The 15,713-nt window shown below is 45.5% G+C and overlaps 1 protein-coding gene across 1 annotated transcript; it reads left to right on the forward strand.

The window, feature by feature from the left end:
- The first annotated feature begins 1,242 nt into the window (after positions 1 to 1,242).
- On the forward strand, positions 1,243 to 4,172 carry LOC140494460 (Krueppel-like factor 2). The gene is made up of 3 exons (XM_072593641.1): positions 1,243 to 1,725; positions 1,903 to 2,815; positions 3,052 to 4,172. Exons 1-3 carry the CDS (start codon positions 1,645 to 1,647, stop codon positions 3,225 to 3,227), a joined length of 1,170 nt encoding a protein of 389 aa, XP_072449742.1. The 5' UTR covers positions 1,243 to 1,644; the 3' UTR covers positions 3,228 to 4,172.
- Positions 4,173 to 15,713: the final 11,541 nt, after the last annotated feature.

Consider the following 15,713-nt stretch of genomic DNA (forward strand, 5'->3'; position numbering starts at 1 on the left):
AGCAGGATATGAAGGAACGGCTATATATTTTCAAGTCAGGATGGTGAGTGACTTGGAGGGGAACCTCGAGTTGGTAGTATTCCCATGTATCTGCTACTCTTGTCATTTAGGGTGGTGGGTGTGACTTGTTTGGAAGGTGGTGTCCAAGTCGCGTGGTTTGGCTCCTGTAATATGCCTTGAAGATGGTACACTCAGCAGTGGGCATTGCTGCATTAACAGTGGTGGGGTTGAATATTAAAAGAGGTGAATCTGGTGCTAGTTATGCAGGTCGCTTTGTGGTGTCGAGCTTCATGAAGTGTCCCCATCCAGGCAAGTGTGGAATATTCCATCGCACTCCTGACTTCTGCTTTTGTAGGTGATGGACAGACATCGGGGAGTCAGGAGGTGAGTCACTTTCCAGAGAATACCCAGCCTCAGATGCTGAATATGTGTGTCTATGAGAGTGTGTGTGTGTGTGTGTTTGTGGTTAAGAAGTGCATGTGTGTGTGTGACAGCGTGTGAGAAGATATGTTAATGTGAGAATGTATGTGTGACTAAAGAGTGTGTGAAGATGAGACAGAATAATGGAGAAAGCTGTGCTGATCTCTACCTGGAAATAGATGGGAGGCGCCCCCTGCAGATGGAATGTAGTATTAAATCTTCTTCTAGATTTCTGTTCAATAACTGAGACTCTCTGTCACAGCAATGGATACAAATTGAAGAGACCCCCGAACATGTTCAGAGCCGTTCAGTTAACCATAACCAGGCACCCCATATTACACCAAAAAAAAATCGAACTTTTATTTGTGTGCTTGGAGGATCGATCCAAAGAGACAGAAATTAAAACAAACCCAGGAATAAGCAGCAGAATTCCACCTGGGTTTACACTGGGAGTCCGAGCGGGATTCCCTGCACTCGGTGTTGTGTCTGAGATGCGTTTGCAGACTGGAACACCCCCGTCCCCTCCCCTCCCCTCTCCCATTTATTCCAAAAGTCTCGCTGTTTTAAACAAAGAAAAACACGATTAGACTCAAGTGTGTGTGAGCTGTAGCTGCCACACCAGATTATTTACAAACAGCAGCCTGGAGTGGAGTATTGTGAGGGGGTGGGGGTGGGGGAGGACTCTCGCATTTTGATTCATTCCCTCTTTGCATTCTAACACTGGGTGTGGGCGTGATGCAGAGAGAGAGAGAAAAAAAAACTCTCGGCTCTCTGGATAGTTCCTGCGTCAGCTTGGCGTCAGTCCATGCTTTGTAAGAAGTGTGTGTGTTGTTTGGTTTGTCCCTATGGAGACGCAGGAAGCCCTGACAGCTTTTAAGAAACGGGGAAGGCGCTTGGAGATGGTCCACTCGCTCTGCCGACCAGCTCGCTTTATATACTACTGCTAAATTTAGGCCATTTACTCGCGTACGGTTCTCATCCTGGACGTGTTTCCTGAGGCAACTGCAATTGGTTCAAATTCTCGGCTAACTTGCTGATATCCTACCAATCGCAGGCTCCCGCTGCACAACTTCAAACCAGTACTGTACTTAATCCGAGCTCACAGTCCCCTCTGCTAGAACTTTTGGAGACTCTGTTCTGCAAACGTACTCGCAGCCGGGCAGCCCCGCTTTTTCCATGCAAACCTTCTCCTGCTGAAGTCAACCAGTTCCGACAGCCCAGACCATGGCATTGAGCGGCACCATCCTGCCGTCCATTTCCACATTCACAGCCCCCAAGACCTGGGACAGGCAGGAGTTCTGCAACGTAAGGAGACTTGTCTAACTTTTCTCACAAATGATGCAGACAGGCACCTGCCTTGAAGCGCAGGGATTTTCATGAACGTGTTTCAGATTTATTTTAACTTTGTATTTGCGAGATGAGTCTGATAATCATTGTGTGTGTTTTTTTTTTCTTCTTCTTGTTAATTTCTTCCTTGCACAGAAATGGAAAAACGAGCCTGGACTCAAGCAGCCTCAGAATCACTGCCCCATGACGGATTTTATACAATATTTGGAGAATTTCACGCGGGCCAGCGACACAGATGATGACCTGAGCTTGCTGGATGTGGATTTTATTCTGTCCAACACCATGACCACTGAGCCTGCCGGGGGAGCGGACTACACTCTGCCTGGAGGAGGAGGAGATGTCAACCCTTTCTATGAGAAGACTAACTGTCCGGTGTACAGCGCGCCCGAGGCTGGAGAGCCTCCTGCCTACAGTATGATGGCCGAGCTGATGCGCTCGGACACGGACTACAGCGCGGTGCAGGGCCGCTTCCTGCTCACCCCGGTCTACCCCAGCGAAGAGTTAGCCAAACCGGCCAAGAGTGAGGCGGCTCTGGATGGTTATGGGCACGGGGGAGTGAGCATGGAGCCAGAGGCGGCCTGCCTGAGGGTCAAACGGGAGGACACTGTCTCTTGCCTGGTGGCGTATAGCGAGCAGCAGCAGCGCCTGGGGAGTTCCCCGCTGGCCGGGGGCAGTGTGACACCCCCCCTCAGCCCCGGAGACCTGATGAGCTCGGGAGATTGCCAACAGCAGCCGCAGCCCCCTCCTCCTCTCTGTCACCCCAACAGGATGCTATACCAGCCCAGCTACCCGTTCGCCCACCAGCACCTCCACTACCCCAACCAGTACGGCCTGTTCGATGACCCGGTGCCCCTGCAGCCGTCCCCGGCTCAGAGGGTGATGCTGACTCCGCCGTCGTCCCCACTCGAACTGCTGGACAACAAGCCCAAGAGAGGGCGGCGCTCCTGGCCCAGGAAGAGGACAGCTACCCACACCTGCAGCTACGCGGGATGTGGCAAGACCTACACCAAGAGCTCGCACCTGAAGGCACACCTCCGGACACACACAGGTAAGCAGCAGCCAAACTCCTGCTTTGGGAAATTCGATCTGCGTTTTTTAAAAAAAAAATTCTGCAGAGCTGCATTGCTGTGGCGCCGGTCGCGTCTCCCCAGCCAATGAGCTGAGTCGTTGTTCGCGTTTAATTGCTTTAAAGACGAGCAATTTTGATGTTTAAACGACGTTGTAAGTCTCTGAGTGTTGGATGAGACATTGACCAGGTTTTTGTTGCTCTCCCTCTCTCCCTAGGTGAGAAGCCATATCACTGTACCTGGGATGGATGCGGCTGGAAATTCGCCCGTTCCGATGAGTTGACCCGTCACTACCGCAAACACACCGGCCACCGACCTTTTCAGTGTCATATGTGCGAGAGAGCGTTCTCCAGATCAGACCACCTAGCCCTGCACATGAAGAGACACATCTGACCAAGCAAAACCCCTCTCTCTCTCTCTCACACCTACACACACACAAGACTTCCTATAACAATGGTAGAATGGTTTCAAACAAAAACTGTTTCTCAAAACCAAAGACAATTATTTAATAAAATACCAAGGATGATTGGGGAAATGTAGCTGGAACTACCGCCCTGGTACATGGGCAGCGAAGGAAGATACCAAAGACAGTGGGCGAATTGGAACAGGCGATGGAGAGACAAGGGGATGGGGCAACACCAGCCTCGGAGACTGGACACAGTAACTGGTTATGAAAATTAGTGTCCCTTGACTCACTGCGTGAAAGAATGATTTTAGTGACAGGGTCAAATGTATACAGTTTACATTGGCGCTATGTTTGTGTTCGATGCCAGACAAAACAAATCCTGCCTTTTGTTTTATAAGAAGATTGAACACGGGACGAGGTTACACAGAGAAAGTTGCCGGAGTCTGTTTCTTGGCGCTTTCTAGTAACTGAGAGAATTCAGTCGATATACGGAACGCGGCTAAGTTAACACTGCCCACAGTTGCAGCCTTGTACTCAGCAAGCCTCGAATCGAATCAATATCTTTGTTATTATTGTGTCCGCTTTTTTTTGAATTTTTGAGTTGTGGACCCGCCGATGGGTCCGAGCGAATGTTGCTTTTTTCTGTCCGACGACAGCCGGGTGAAGGTCCCCTTTCTCTCTCCTCCCTCTCCCCCCCCCCCCCCCCCCAACCCTCAATCCGGTGAAGAGCACAGATAGATCCCACAGTAACTGAGGTGCAATAGCTCACACGCAATGTCTGTCCCATCTCGGAGTTACACTAGACAAGGCTAGATGTCTTGTGGTTAATAATTGTATTTTATCTGACTTGATCTTGAAGTAAATGTATATAATATTTTGTAATAAAAGTTATTTGTATTATGTAAATATGAAGGAACTGGATGAATTTCAAACCGCTGCCTTTTCGTGTTTATTTTAAAATGAGAGCTCATTTGAGTCTGTAAGGTGTCACTCTAACGGCTCAAGGCACCTTCATGATAACGAGATTCGCTAAACCATAGAAACAGTCAACAGTCACACGACACCAGGGTTTATTTCCCAAAAGGTTTATTTGAAGTGGCCAGTTTTCCGAAAGCTAGAACCGGGTGTTGTGTGACTTCTGACTTTATTCACCCCAGTCCAACACTGGTCCCTCCACATCATAGAAGGCACATCGAAAAACTTAAGGGTTGGGCAGCACGCTCATAGAACCAGCGCCACGGGCAGAACGGTCTCCCTTGTGAGGTGTTATTTTGCTCTTTAATCGGCAAACATATTACAGCCGTTGAGTCAGTTGGGCATTTCGGTTCGTTGGAAACAACACATCGCTGGTCAGTCAAGATGATCAGGATGCAACGGGTTCGGAATCCCACAGCGAAAAAAAAAAGAGAGATAAGCACAATATTTTCGACCTGAAAACGGAATCCCGTTGGTGGTTGATGATGTTTTGCATCGGAGGCAGGAGATTGCGGGGAGATTTTGTATTTTGCACATTTCAGAGCAAACTGAAACGGGCTAATATCACCGAAAAGGAAATGAGAACTCTGCCTCCACCATCTCAGTCAACACTCAGGGGCGGCAGAAATCAACTGATTTCAAAACCTTTGCTCCAAATTAGCCGCTGCCAGTCATGTACTCTTTCACTCGGCTGTCCCGTTTTGTAAATGATAAGCTTTTAAAAACGTCCAGACAAACTTGATGCGATGTGGGTACTGGGTTGTCTCTGAATTGAGAGCCACGAGATAATATTCAAATATGAATGGACCTGGAAATCTCCCATTCCTCTTAGCAGAACAAATTATATTTGTCACTCTTAAACACTTGCTTTCAAAACGCAACTCCCCTTCCTCTCAACATGTAACTCTTTGTTTCTTCTAGCTGCTGTGAAAGTGGGGAGATGTTATTGAAACTTTTCACTTCCCCCTTTTGTCACCATCCCCATCTGTAGGTGACACCAACGCCCTACTGACAGCTAATTCCACATCCCCAAGGCTGACAACCAGCGGCTCTTTTCATAGGCTGAAGCGACTGTTCGGCCCATTGTGCATCTAGCCGCCCTTTGAAAGTACTCTGCCGTTCCTCCCATATCACGTTTTGGCCTGCATTCGCTACACTCACTGCCTTCCTACAATTGCACTAGACCTGCATCCACTGGCTCCTCAGACGATGCATTCCACTTTGAGGAGGTGAGGAGTTGGGAGAGAAAATAAAACACACTTTAAAGGACATTTTTAAAAAAATTTAAGGTTGCACACAATACTTTATTATTCACTCATGGGGTGTGGCTATCACTGGCTTGGCCAGCCCATTCCTAATTGTCCAGAGGGTATTACAAGTCGACCACACTGCTGTGGGTTCTGGATTAGTGGTGCTGGAAGAGCACAGCAGTTCAGGCAGCATCCGAGGAGCTTCGAAATCGACGTTTCGGACTGCTCCTCGGATGCTGCCTGAACTGCTGTGCTCTTCCAGCACCACTAATCCAGAATCTGGTTTCCAGCATCTGCAGTCATTGTTTTTTACCACACTGCTGTGGGTGGCAAGGATAACGGGGTAAGGCTGATAAATTTCTTTCCCTGAAGGTGAACCAGAGAGGTTTTTTTTAACAAATATTGACAAAAATGCATGGTCGTTCTATCAATTCGCTTTCTACTCCAGATTTTATTTGCCCAGGGTTGGATGCCACTCCGGCTTGTTCGGCCACTGCTCACCTTCCCACAACACCTCAGGGGAAAATGTTGAGGAATTGTATTTGACAAGAGATCCTGCTCCGTCGTGGGTCTTAATGAGACAGTACAATACTTCTGTTCCTCTGTGTCCGTTTTGCCTTTCGCTTTCTATGTCACGTGTGTTTCTTTGGTTTACATCTTGCGTTTCTGGTTAGCTGGAGCAGGAGTTGTGAAGTGTGCTGGGCGTGAGGGTTCCGAGCTGGGAGGGTTCACAGAGCTGAGAGATGAACCACAACCTCCCGTAACATCTCCCCACATCAACAGCGGAATCTTGTCTCGGAGCATGGGGGGGGGAGGGGGGTGGGGGTGAAATAAAACCCCACCAGATCAGCAAATCCCACCAGTGCAGAGCAAACCACTGCCGCATTAACAAAGCAAGGGCAACATAGAATTTTCCATGCGAGATGTCAAAAGTTTAACCAGGAGAAAGTGAGGACTGCTGGAGATCAGAGCTTCTTTCCTGAAGAAGGGCTTATGTCCGAAACGTCGATTCTCCTGCTCCTCTGATGCTGCCTGACCTGCTGTGCTTTTCCAGCAACATATTTTTAAGGTCAAAAGTTTAAGCTGCTGAATAAGCTTCGTCATCAGGTCTAGGGTAGATTTGGCCGCCTGTGAGTCAGTGGAACTGACACAAGACTTATAGAAAGGGAGTATGTTCTGCCCACCTAATTCATTCTGTACCCCTACCCTTTTCCCACATGGCAACAGTTTCCACTTATTTGTTTTTCCTAATTCTCTTGTCAATGTTAAGATTTAATCTGCTTCCACAATCCAGGGCACAACAAGTTTGGAAAAAAAAACCTCCTCATATCACTTCCTTGTTTTTTTTTGTTAAAAATCACACAACACCAGGTTATAGTCCAACAGGTTTAATTGGAAGCACACTAGCTTTCGGAGCGACGCTCTTTCATCAAGTGATAGTTTTTTTTGTCACTCAACATTAAATGTATTAACTTCAGTATTAACACTTCTGCCAGTGGAAACAGCATCCTCTCACATAACATTCATGGTTTCAATTCTCCTTTTAACTTGAAGGGATCGACATCAACTCATCCAGTTTCCACACATAACTCACCCAGAACCCTGCTCCGGTAGGTCCCTTTTGTATCTTTGCCCTGTTATAGGAAGGATCTTATTAAACTGGAGAGGGTTCAGAAAAGATGTACCAGAGGGTTGTCAGGATTGAGGGTTTGAGTTCTAAAGAAAGGCTGGGACATTTTATTCACTGGAGCATAGGAGGCTGAAGAATGACCTGAGAGAGGTTTATAACATCATGTGGGCCATAGTTGAGGTGAATGGTTTTAAGTCTTTTCCTTAAGGTGGGAGAGTTCAAGGCTAGGGGACATATTTTTAAGGTGAGAGGAGAAAGGTTTAAAAAGGACACGAGGAGCAACGTTTTACACAGAGAATGGCTCATGTGTGGAATGAACTTCCAGAAGAAGTGATGGATTCAGATACACTCACAACACTTAAAAGACGCTACATGATTAAGACAACTTTAATTACATTTAAGTCATCATTGGACAAACATATGGACGTACGTGGAATAGTGTACATTAGATGAGCTTCAGATTGGTATGACAGGTCGGCACAACATCGAGGGCCGAAGGGCCTGTACTGCACTGTAATGTTCTATGTTCTATGTTCTAAAGGTTGAAGGGATATGAGCCAAGCACAGGCAGGTGGGACTAATTTAGTTTGGGAACACGATCAGCATGGACTGGATGGACTAAAGGGTCTATTTCTGTACTGTGTGACTCTATGACATCTTTATGACTCTAAAGTGCAGGACCTGCAACTGAATGCAATACTCCAGGTGAGGGCAAACCTCGACATTTATAAATTCCTGTTGTGGTATACAAGCTGCCTTATCAGGCTCTGAATTGCAAGTCTAATATTCTGGGGACATATATTTAAATCCTACTTTGGCAGATGAATTCAATAAAGATATTAGGAATGAGAAAATGGCCTTGGTGGGGGAATAATAGCTACTAACTGTCTGCCCCACTTCCACAAGTATGATCGTGACAGGGTGTCCTGGGACAGGGGGCACCCAGTATCCAGCAATACTCTTGATCCCTTTAGAGAGAAGTAGACACCACTCGAGATTCAACGCTTTATCTCTCCTTCCATCTCCATTTTGATTTCGCCCCTTCACCCCCTCTCCCACCTTTGATGGTTTACATGGTCATTAACAGGTTTTGCTCATAAATTAACCAATTGGAAAACACTGCCAGTGGTTAATAGATGAAAAGAAAACCATAGTGATTTGGAGATGTGGGAAAATGATGTTCAGTGGTATCTAAGAGCAGTTTGAATATAAAAGAAACTGGCCTGATGACAATCTGTAAACACTGTCAATTGTTGTAAACACCCATATGGTTCACTAATAACTTTTAGGGAAGGAAATCTGTCATCGCTAATTGGTCTCATCTGTACAATTACAGTATTTAAAAGGCATTTAGACCAACGGGTATGTTTCCATGTTGTATATTTCTGTGACTCTATATGTGACTCCAGACCCCATCAATATGGTGGATTTTTTAATAAAAATTGTCTTCTGAAATAGCCTAGCCATCAAATTCAGTTTCAGGGCAATTATCGAGGGGCAATAAATGCTGGCCAAGTGAGTGTCACTCACATCCCTTGATGTGATGGAAAAAAAGAAATCAGGATGTTGAGGAAAGTATGTGTGGCCCAATGACACCAGGAGTTAAGAGGTAAAGCAGGAATCTATTTAAACATGGCCCCCAGATGTGGATGGGAACGTTCCCAAAGACGATCACAGAGACTTGACATTGCAACCCTGAATAATGCTGAGTGCTCAGTCACCATGAACAAGCCAACATTTAATTTGTATTGTTAATATTTTGCAAGATTTTACTGTGCATAACTTGGCTCTAGTGTTTGGCTACAATTCAACGGTTATTAATTGGATGCAAAGTGCTTCAGACTGTACTATAGATGTGAAAGACACTTTGTAAGTATGAGGTTCGGTTCTATTCACTGTGTTACTCTGGCGCCTGAGCCTAAGGAAACAGCCTAAAACTGAGTAAAATTAATCAATTTCTTTCTTTGCAAATCAGGGCAGGACTTATACACTTAAAGGGAAGGTCCTGGAGAATGTTGCTAAACAAAGAGACCTTGGAGTGCAGGTTCTTAGCTCCTTGAAAGTGGAGTCGCAGGTCAATAGGATAGTGAAGAAGCTATTTGGTATGCTTTCCTTTATTGGTCAGTGTTTTTTGCTTTAGTTATAAAGTGAAGTTCAGAGTCAATAATCTGAGCATCTGAGCCCAGACACCAGCCATACTCTTTCTTCATCTCTCTTGCCCACTTGTTACATTAAACTAAAGCTTATATTTCTTCTTCCCAAAAATAAATCTATTCATATAATTTGTAAAAGCACATTACAGAGCAGTTAAATTTGACCCTGCATAAAGATTAATTTCTTTCAATTCAGGTGCTTGACTATGTTTGTCATGACAGGTTATATTCAGTATAGATTGGCACTTTATGTGAAAAAGTCTGAGAATATCTACACACATTGGAACCCAACCATATATATATATTTTTAATACAATTCCTACAGTGTGGAAGCAGGCTATTCGGCCCACTGAGTCTACACTGACCCTCCAAAAAGCATCCCACCAAGACTCACCTCACCCACATAACCCGACATCTCCCGTGGCTAATCCACTGAACCTGCATATCCCTAGCATTGTCAATCCACCTAAATTGCACATTATTGGGCAGTGGGAGGTAACCAGAGCACCCAGAAGAAACTCACACAGACACGAGGAGAATGTGCAAACTCCACACAGACAGTCGCTTGAGGATGGTATTGAATCCATGTATATCCCTGGAGCTGTGAAGCAGCAGTGCTAACCACTGAGCCACTGTTCCCCTCTCATACTGTCATGGGAGAGCCTTAGATGGTTGCCTTTCCCCAGTGAGCCTTTACAAAAGTTGTCCCAACCTTTTGTGTCTCTCTCAATCGAATCAGGTGTCAGCGAAGGCTCCTAAAAGTTTTATTTATTAACTGGGACTTTACCTTGAGCTGGGCCTCCATATCCAAAATCCTCCAGATGTGTTACTTTCTCCCAGATTGTCTCCCAGCAGAATGCTCCAGTGGAGGTGGGTTCAAATACCACTGTAACTTAAATAAGATCCAGTGTTGAATGCTAATGACTGTGAAACTATCATTGCCTGCAATAAAAATTCATCTGATTCATTCATGCCCCTTTAAGGTGGAAATCTGCCCTCCTAGGGTGGCACACTGGCTCTAGGCAGCACAGTGTCTCAGTGGTTAGCACTGCTGCCAGGGACCCGGGTTCGATTCCAGTCTGTGTGGAGTTTGCACATTCTCCCAGTGTCTGCATGGGTTTTCTCTGGGTGCTCTAGTTCCCTCCCACAATCCAAAGATGTGCAGGTCAGGTGAATTGGCCATGCTAAATTGCCCATAGTGTTCAGGGATGTGTAGGTTAGGTGCATTAGTCAGGGATAAATATAGGATATTTGGATAGGGGAATGGGTCTGGGTGGGTTACTCTTAGAGGGTCAGTGTGGACTTGTTGGGTCAAAGGGCCTGTTTCCACACTGTTGGGATTCTAGTCCTTACCTGGTTTAGCCTGCATGTGACTACAGCCATGGCAATGTAATTGACTCTTAACTACCTTCTGAAATGGCCCAGCAAGCTACTCAGTTCAGAAGCAATTAGGGATGGACATTAAAAGCTGACCTTGTCGGTGATGCCCACAGTTCAGAAATTCATGTAAAATTATGCTCCTTAAAATCGAGTTAACAAGAAACTTTTTCATTACTATATATCTCCATGATGTGTCAAATACACAAAGTAGTTTGGAAGGCAAATAAAATGAATGCAGTGAATGTAAAGCGATGATTTGAACAATTCAGTCAGGGACTGAGGTAATCTCCTGTGTTTGCATATTTAATGCTACCCTATTGGAAAATGCAATGACAGGGTTTTGGCACATTCTGGACACCCACATACATTACCTCTCATACACACACACACAAACCAAACCACTGGTACATAGACCAAAGGAAATCCCCTCACTTCACACAAGTTGCATTTCACTCATGCATTAACCAAGGTGCAGTTGGCCTCAGACCGAGACTTCAGAAGCAACAATGTCTTGGATTAATATAAGTGTCTTTTTGAGCTCTCCTAATAGATTTGAGATGCGAAGGATGAAAAGTGCTCCTCATGTGGAATGCATTTTAATGATAGACTGCACAGCTCTATCCTGAACTTCACAAGTCACGGTATGGCCTGGAGGATACCCAGACAAACCACGCTCTGCCAGCTTACTGACTGACAAATCAGAAACAACCTCATTCTCTCCACACAGCTGAACCCTGCCCTTGGGAATGTTGGAACATGAATCTATTGAATATATATGGTCAATACATTCAAAAGCATGTATCTGAGTCTTGGAAACACAATGTCAAGGTAAGCAATTGATCAGTTGACACCCTTTGTCCTTCTCAACCTTCCCTCCACAATTCCCCTCCTCAGAAAGGGTGCACTGTCACAGGGAAATTCCTTCAGGTGTGACCCACTGAGGCACAGAGTCTGCTCCCCAGAGCCTTAACCAGCAAACTGGGCAGTGAATTGCAGATCCCCACCACCCTCGGCTTCACATCCCTCTAACCCTTCAGCCAATTACCTTAAATCTATTCCCCCCATCATTAGGGGCAGCAGGTCTTCCCTCCATCTGCATATTCACCAGTCACACCTCTCACATTTAAGGAAGAGTTGGAGGTGTCTCCTACAATCACCAGAAAACCCTATGGGAACCCTGTGGAACATCATGGAAAACTGCTTTCCATTTACAAAAACCTTCATCGACCTTTCACTTCCTGTCACTGACACCACATTCCCCTGTACCCTATGGGCTTTAATTTCTCTAACCAGTCAGTCATGTGGGTGTTTATTAAATGTCTTACTAAAATCCAGCAAGACAAAATCCACTGCACTGCCCTCATTAATTAGAGTCATTGAGACGTACAGCACAGAAACACACCCTTTGGTCCAACTTTTCCATGAGGACAGATATCCTAAATTAGCCTCATTTGCCAGCACTTGGCCCTTATCCCTCCAAACTCAACCCATCCAGATGCTTTTTAAATACTGTAATTGCCCCAGCCTCCACCACTTCCTCTGGCAGCTCATTCCACACACGCACCACCCTGTGCATGAAGAAGTCGCCCCTGAGGTCCCTTTTACATATTTCCCCTCTCTCCCTAAACCTACGCCCTTTAGTTCTGGACTCCCCCACCCCAGCGAAGAGACTTTGTCTGTTTATCCTATTCATGCCCCTCATGATTTTATAAACCTCTATCAGGCCGTCCCTCAGCCTCCGACGCTCCAGGGAAAACAGCCCCAGCCTATTCCATAGTTCAAATCCTCCAACCCTGGCAATATCCTTGTAAATCTTTTCTGAATCCTTTCAAGTTTCCCGACATCCTTTCTATAGGAGGGAGACCAGAATTGCAAGCAATATTCCAAAAGTGGCCTAACGAACTCCCTGTTAACTTCTCAAATAATTCAAATAATTTAGTAAGACATGAACAGTCCTTAAACAAAACTGTGCTGACTATTCTGATTAATCTGTGTCTCTCCAAATAAAAGCTAATCCTATCACTGGCCTATCCTCTCACCCTTTTTGTAACATGGTAAAACAATTGTAGACCTCCAATCATCTCATTTGTATCCAGTACAAATTGGAAAACGATTCTCAGAGTATCAGTTATTTCCTCCCCAGTTTCCTTTAACTGCCTGAAATACAGTTTATCTGGCCTTGGTATTTATCCACCTTGATTTCCCTTCTCATTCTCCTTATATTGCTTCCTCCTCTTTGACTGAATGTCGGCATCAACCCTCTTTGTGAAGACAGAAACAAAATACTTATTCAGGGACCTACCCACATCTTCTGCATCCATTTACATGTTATCGGATACATCTGATAGGCCCCAACCTTTACCTTACTCATCAACTTAATTCTTCAGCATATTTTTGGATTTTCCTTAGCTTTTCCTCAGTATGGTCAACACTTTTGGCCTCTCTTTGCTTTCCTCATTCCCTTTTTCACCTCACCCCTTTATATAATCCATCAAGCTTCCTAACATACTTGAAGTTTGAGATTGTCGCAGCTGGTTTTCTGCTTTATTTCACGCTATAAGCTTCAAGATAACCAGGGGATTTCAGAGATGGTAGCACCACCCTTTTACTTTGTGCTGACGTGACTTGAGTGATGATGCACTTTAGCTGTAGTCAGTCCACTTTTGCCAGATCATCTCTCAGCTTTGGAAAGTTTGCCTTCCCTCCATTTAGGCCCTTTGATCCTCTTCTATCTTTGTCTCTTTCGAGACTGAAGCTAAATTATGATCACTGTTGCTGAAATGGCCAGCTGCTCAGCTTTGTTTCCTAAAACTACATCTGATTTTTTTTTTCTCTCTGTCATTTGTTACACGTTAATCAAAAAATTCTCTGAAATGAAGTTCAAGAATTGTGAGCCCTGTCTGTATTCCAATTGATATTTAGGTTGTTGAAGTCTCTGACTGTAATTGCCTTATGACTTTTCCAGTCAGAAATTTGCCTGGTCATTTACTCCTCCACCTCTCTCCTACTATTTGGGAGTCTACAGTGCGGTTGCCCCTTTTTTTGTAAACTGTTGAGCTCAACCCAAATGACCTCATAGGAAACAGAAGCAGGAGCAGGCCATTCAGCCCTTCTTTTCCATCTCAGTGTCTTATTCCCACATTCTCCCCAAATCATTCCCTTTCATCCCTTTATCCCTCAGAATTACATTTAACTCTGTCTTGACCTGTGCATACCATCATAGAATCCCTACAGTGCTGAAGCAGGCCATTCGGCCCACTGAGTCGCACCAACCCTCTGAAGAGCACCCGACCCAGTCCCACTCCATTTCTGCAACCCTGCATTTTCCATAACTAATCCGCCTAGCCTGCACATCCTTGGGCACTTTAGCATGGTCAATGCACCCAACCTACACATCTTTGGACTGTGGGAGGAAACCCACTCTGGGGACACAGGGAGAAGGTGCAAACCCCATACAGACAGTTTCCTGAGGCTGGAGTCGAATCCAGAACCCTGGCTCTGAGAGATATCAGTGCTAACCACTTAGCCACTGTGCCACTAGCACTCAGAAAATGAACTGATTATTCCTACTCTTTGTTTCCTGTCTGCTAACCAGTCAGCAATCCATGTCAGTACACCACCCCCAACCCCATGTGCATTATGTTTACTTGCCAATCTCTTATGTGGGACATTACTGAAAGTCTGTCGAAAGTCCCAATAAACCACATCCACTAGCTCTCCTTAGCCAAAGATGTGCAGTTTAGGTGAACTGGCCATGCTAAAGTGCCCATAGTGTTCAGGGGTGTGTCGGTTAGTTGCATTAGTCAGGAGTAAATGTAGGGTTGTAGGGTAGGGGAATGGGTCTGGGTGGGATACTCTTTGGAGGCTTGGTGTGGATTTATTGGGCTTAATGGCCTGTTTCCACACTTAGGGATTCTATGGTTTTATGTTTCTTACTGCACTAGTTACATTCTTGAAAAAGTTTGGTAGATTTGTCAAGCAGGATTTCCCTTCCATAAACGTCTGACCGATTCTGTCGTTTGTTGTTTTGTTTCCTATATTATCCCTCCTCTACATTGACCTTGATTTTTTTAACCAATAATGCTGTACACTAACCTTTTGTTACCCCTCTCTATCCTGCTGAAAACACTATCCCCAGGGATGTTGAGTTGCCATCCTTCCCCTCTTTAAGCAATAGTTTCCATTATATCAGTGATGTCATGTTGTGACATTTTTACATTTTTATATTTTTAACCTCTACTTCCTCTGACGTCACTCATTAAGTTTCTGCCTCCTATTTCCCAGTTCTGAATTTGCCCTCTTGTTCCCACTCTCAAACTAGTTTAAGCCCTCCCCAGCAGCATCAAAATCCCCCTGCGCGGATATTTATCCTGTTCCTGTTCACATGACGACTGACCCGAATGTACAGGTCCAGCCTTCCCCAGAACCAGTCCCAATGGCCCAGAAATCAGAAGCCCGACCTCCTCCAGCAGTTTTCCAGCCCTGTGTTCAGATACTTAGTTCTCCCACTACAATGCTCACTAGCACGCCTTGGACTGGGGTGGTGGGGGGGGTTTTGGTGGGGAGGGGGTGTAATCCTGGGATTGCTGCTTTTGATGCCTTGCCTTTCAATCTCCCACCTTGCTCCCTGAAATCTGCTCTCAGGAGCTCAGCCCCGCTCCTACCTGAGTCATTGGTACTAAGGTGGACCACGACTTCTGACTGAACTCTCTTCCCCAGAGGAATGGTCACAGCCACTCCACAACATTTTGGCATTGCCCTGGAGTCACGATGACAAGTGCAAAAATGCTTGTCTGATTTCTTGCCTGTGGAATCCCATATCTCTGTTGTTCCTCCTTTCCTCTTCCTCCTCCATAACCATAGGCCACAGCCTAATTACCCATGATGCCACTGACTTGATTTTGGCGACAGTTTCTTGAGGAGCTAATGTCCCAATCAGTGTCTAGAACGAAATTAATAAGCACATAGTCTCAGGGGAGTCCTGCACTGCCTGTCTGCTTCTCTTGGAATGCCTGCCCATTCTCTAACTGACTGTATGTTTTTTTAACCTGTGGTGTGACTGCCTCCTTAAGCTTGTGGTCTCCA

Source organism: Chiloscyllium punctatum, chromosome 24 (genome assembly GCF_047496795.1).
Source record: "Chiloscyllium punctatum isolate Juve2018m chromosome 24, sChiPun1.3, whole genome shotgun sequence".
Lineage (NCBI taxonomy): Eukaryota > Metazoa > Chordata > Chondrichthyes > Orectolobiformes > Hemiscylliidae > Chiloscyllium > Chiloscyllium punctatum.

Excerpts from the sequence above, each read along its gene's own strand:
- LOC140494460 (XM_072593641.1), top strand. The coding sequence starts at position 1,645 with ATGGCATTGAGCGGCACCATCCTGCCGTCCATTTCCACATTCACAGCC. Across the intron at positions 1,726-1,902 it reads ACAGGCAGGAGTTCTGCAAC|AAATGGAAAAACGAGCCTGG; the intron begins GTAAGGAGACTT and ends TTCCTTGCACAG. Across the intron at positions 2,816-3,051 it reads ACACCTCCGGACACACACAG|GTGAGAAGCCATATCACTGT; the intron begins GTAAGCAGCAGC and ends CTCTCTCCCTAG.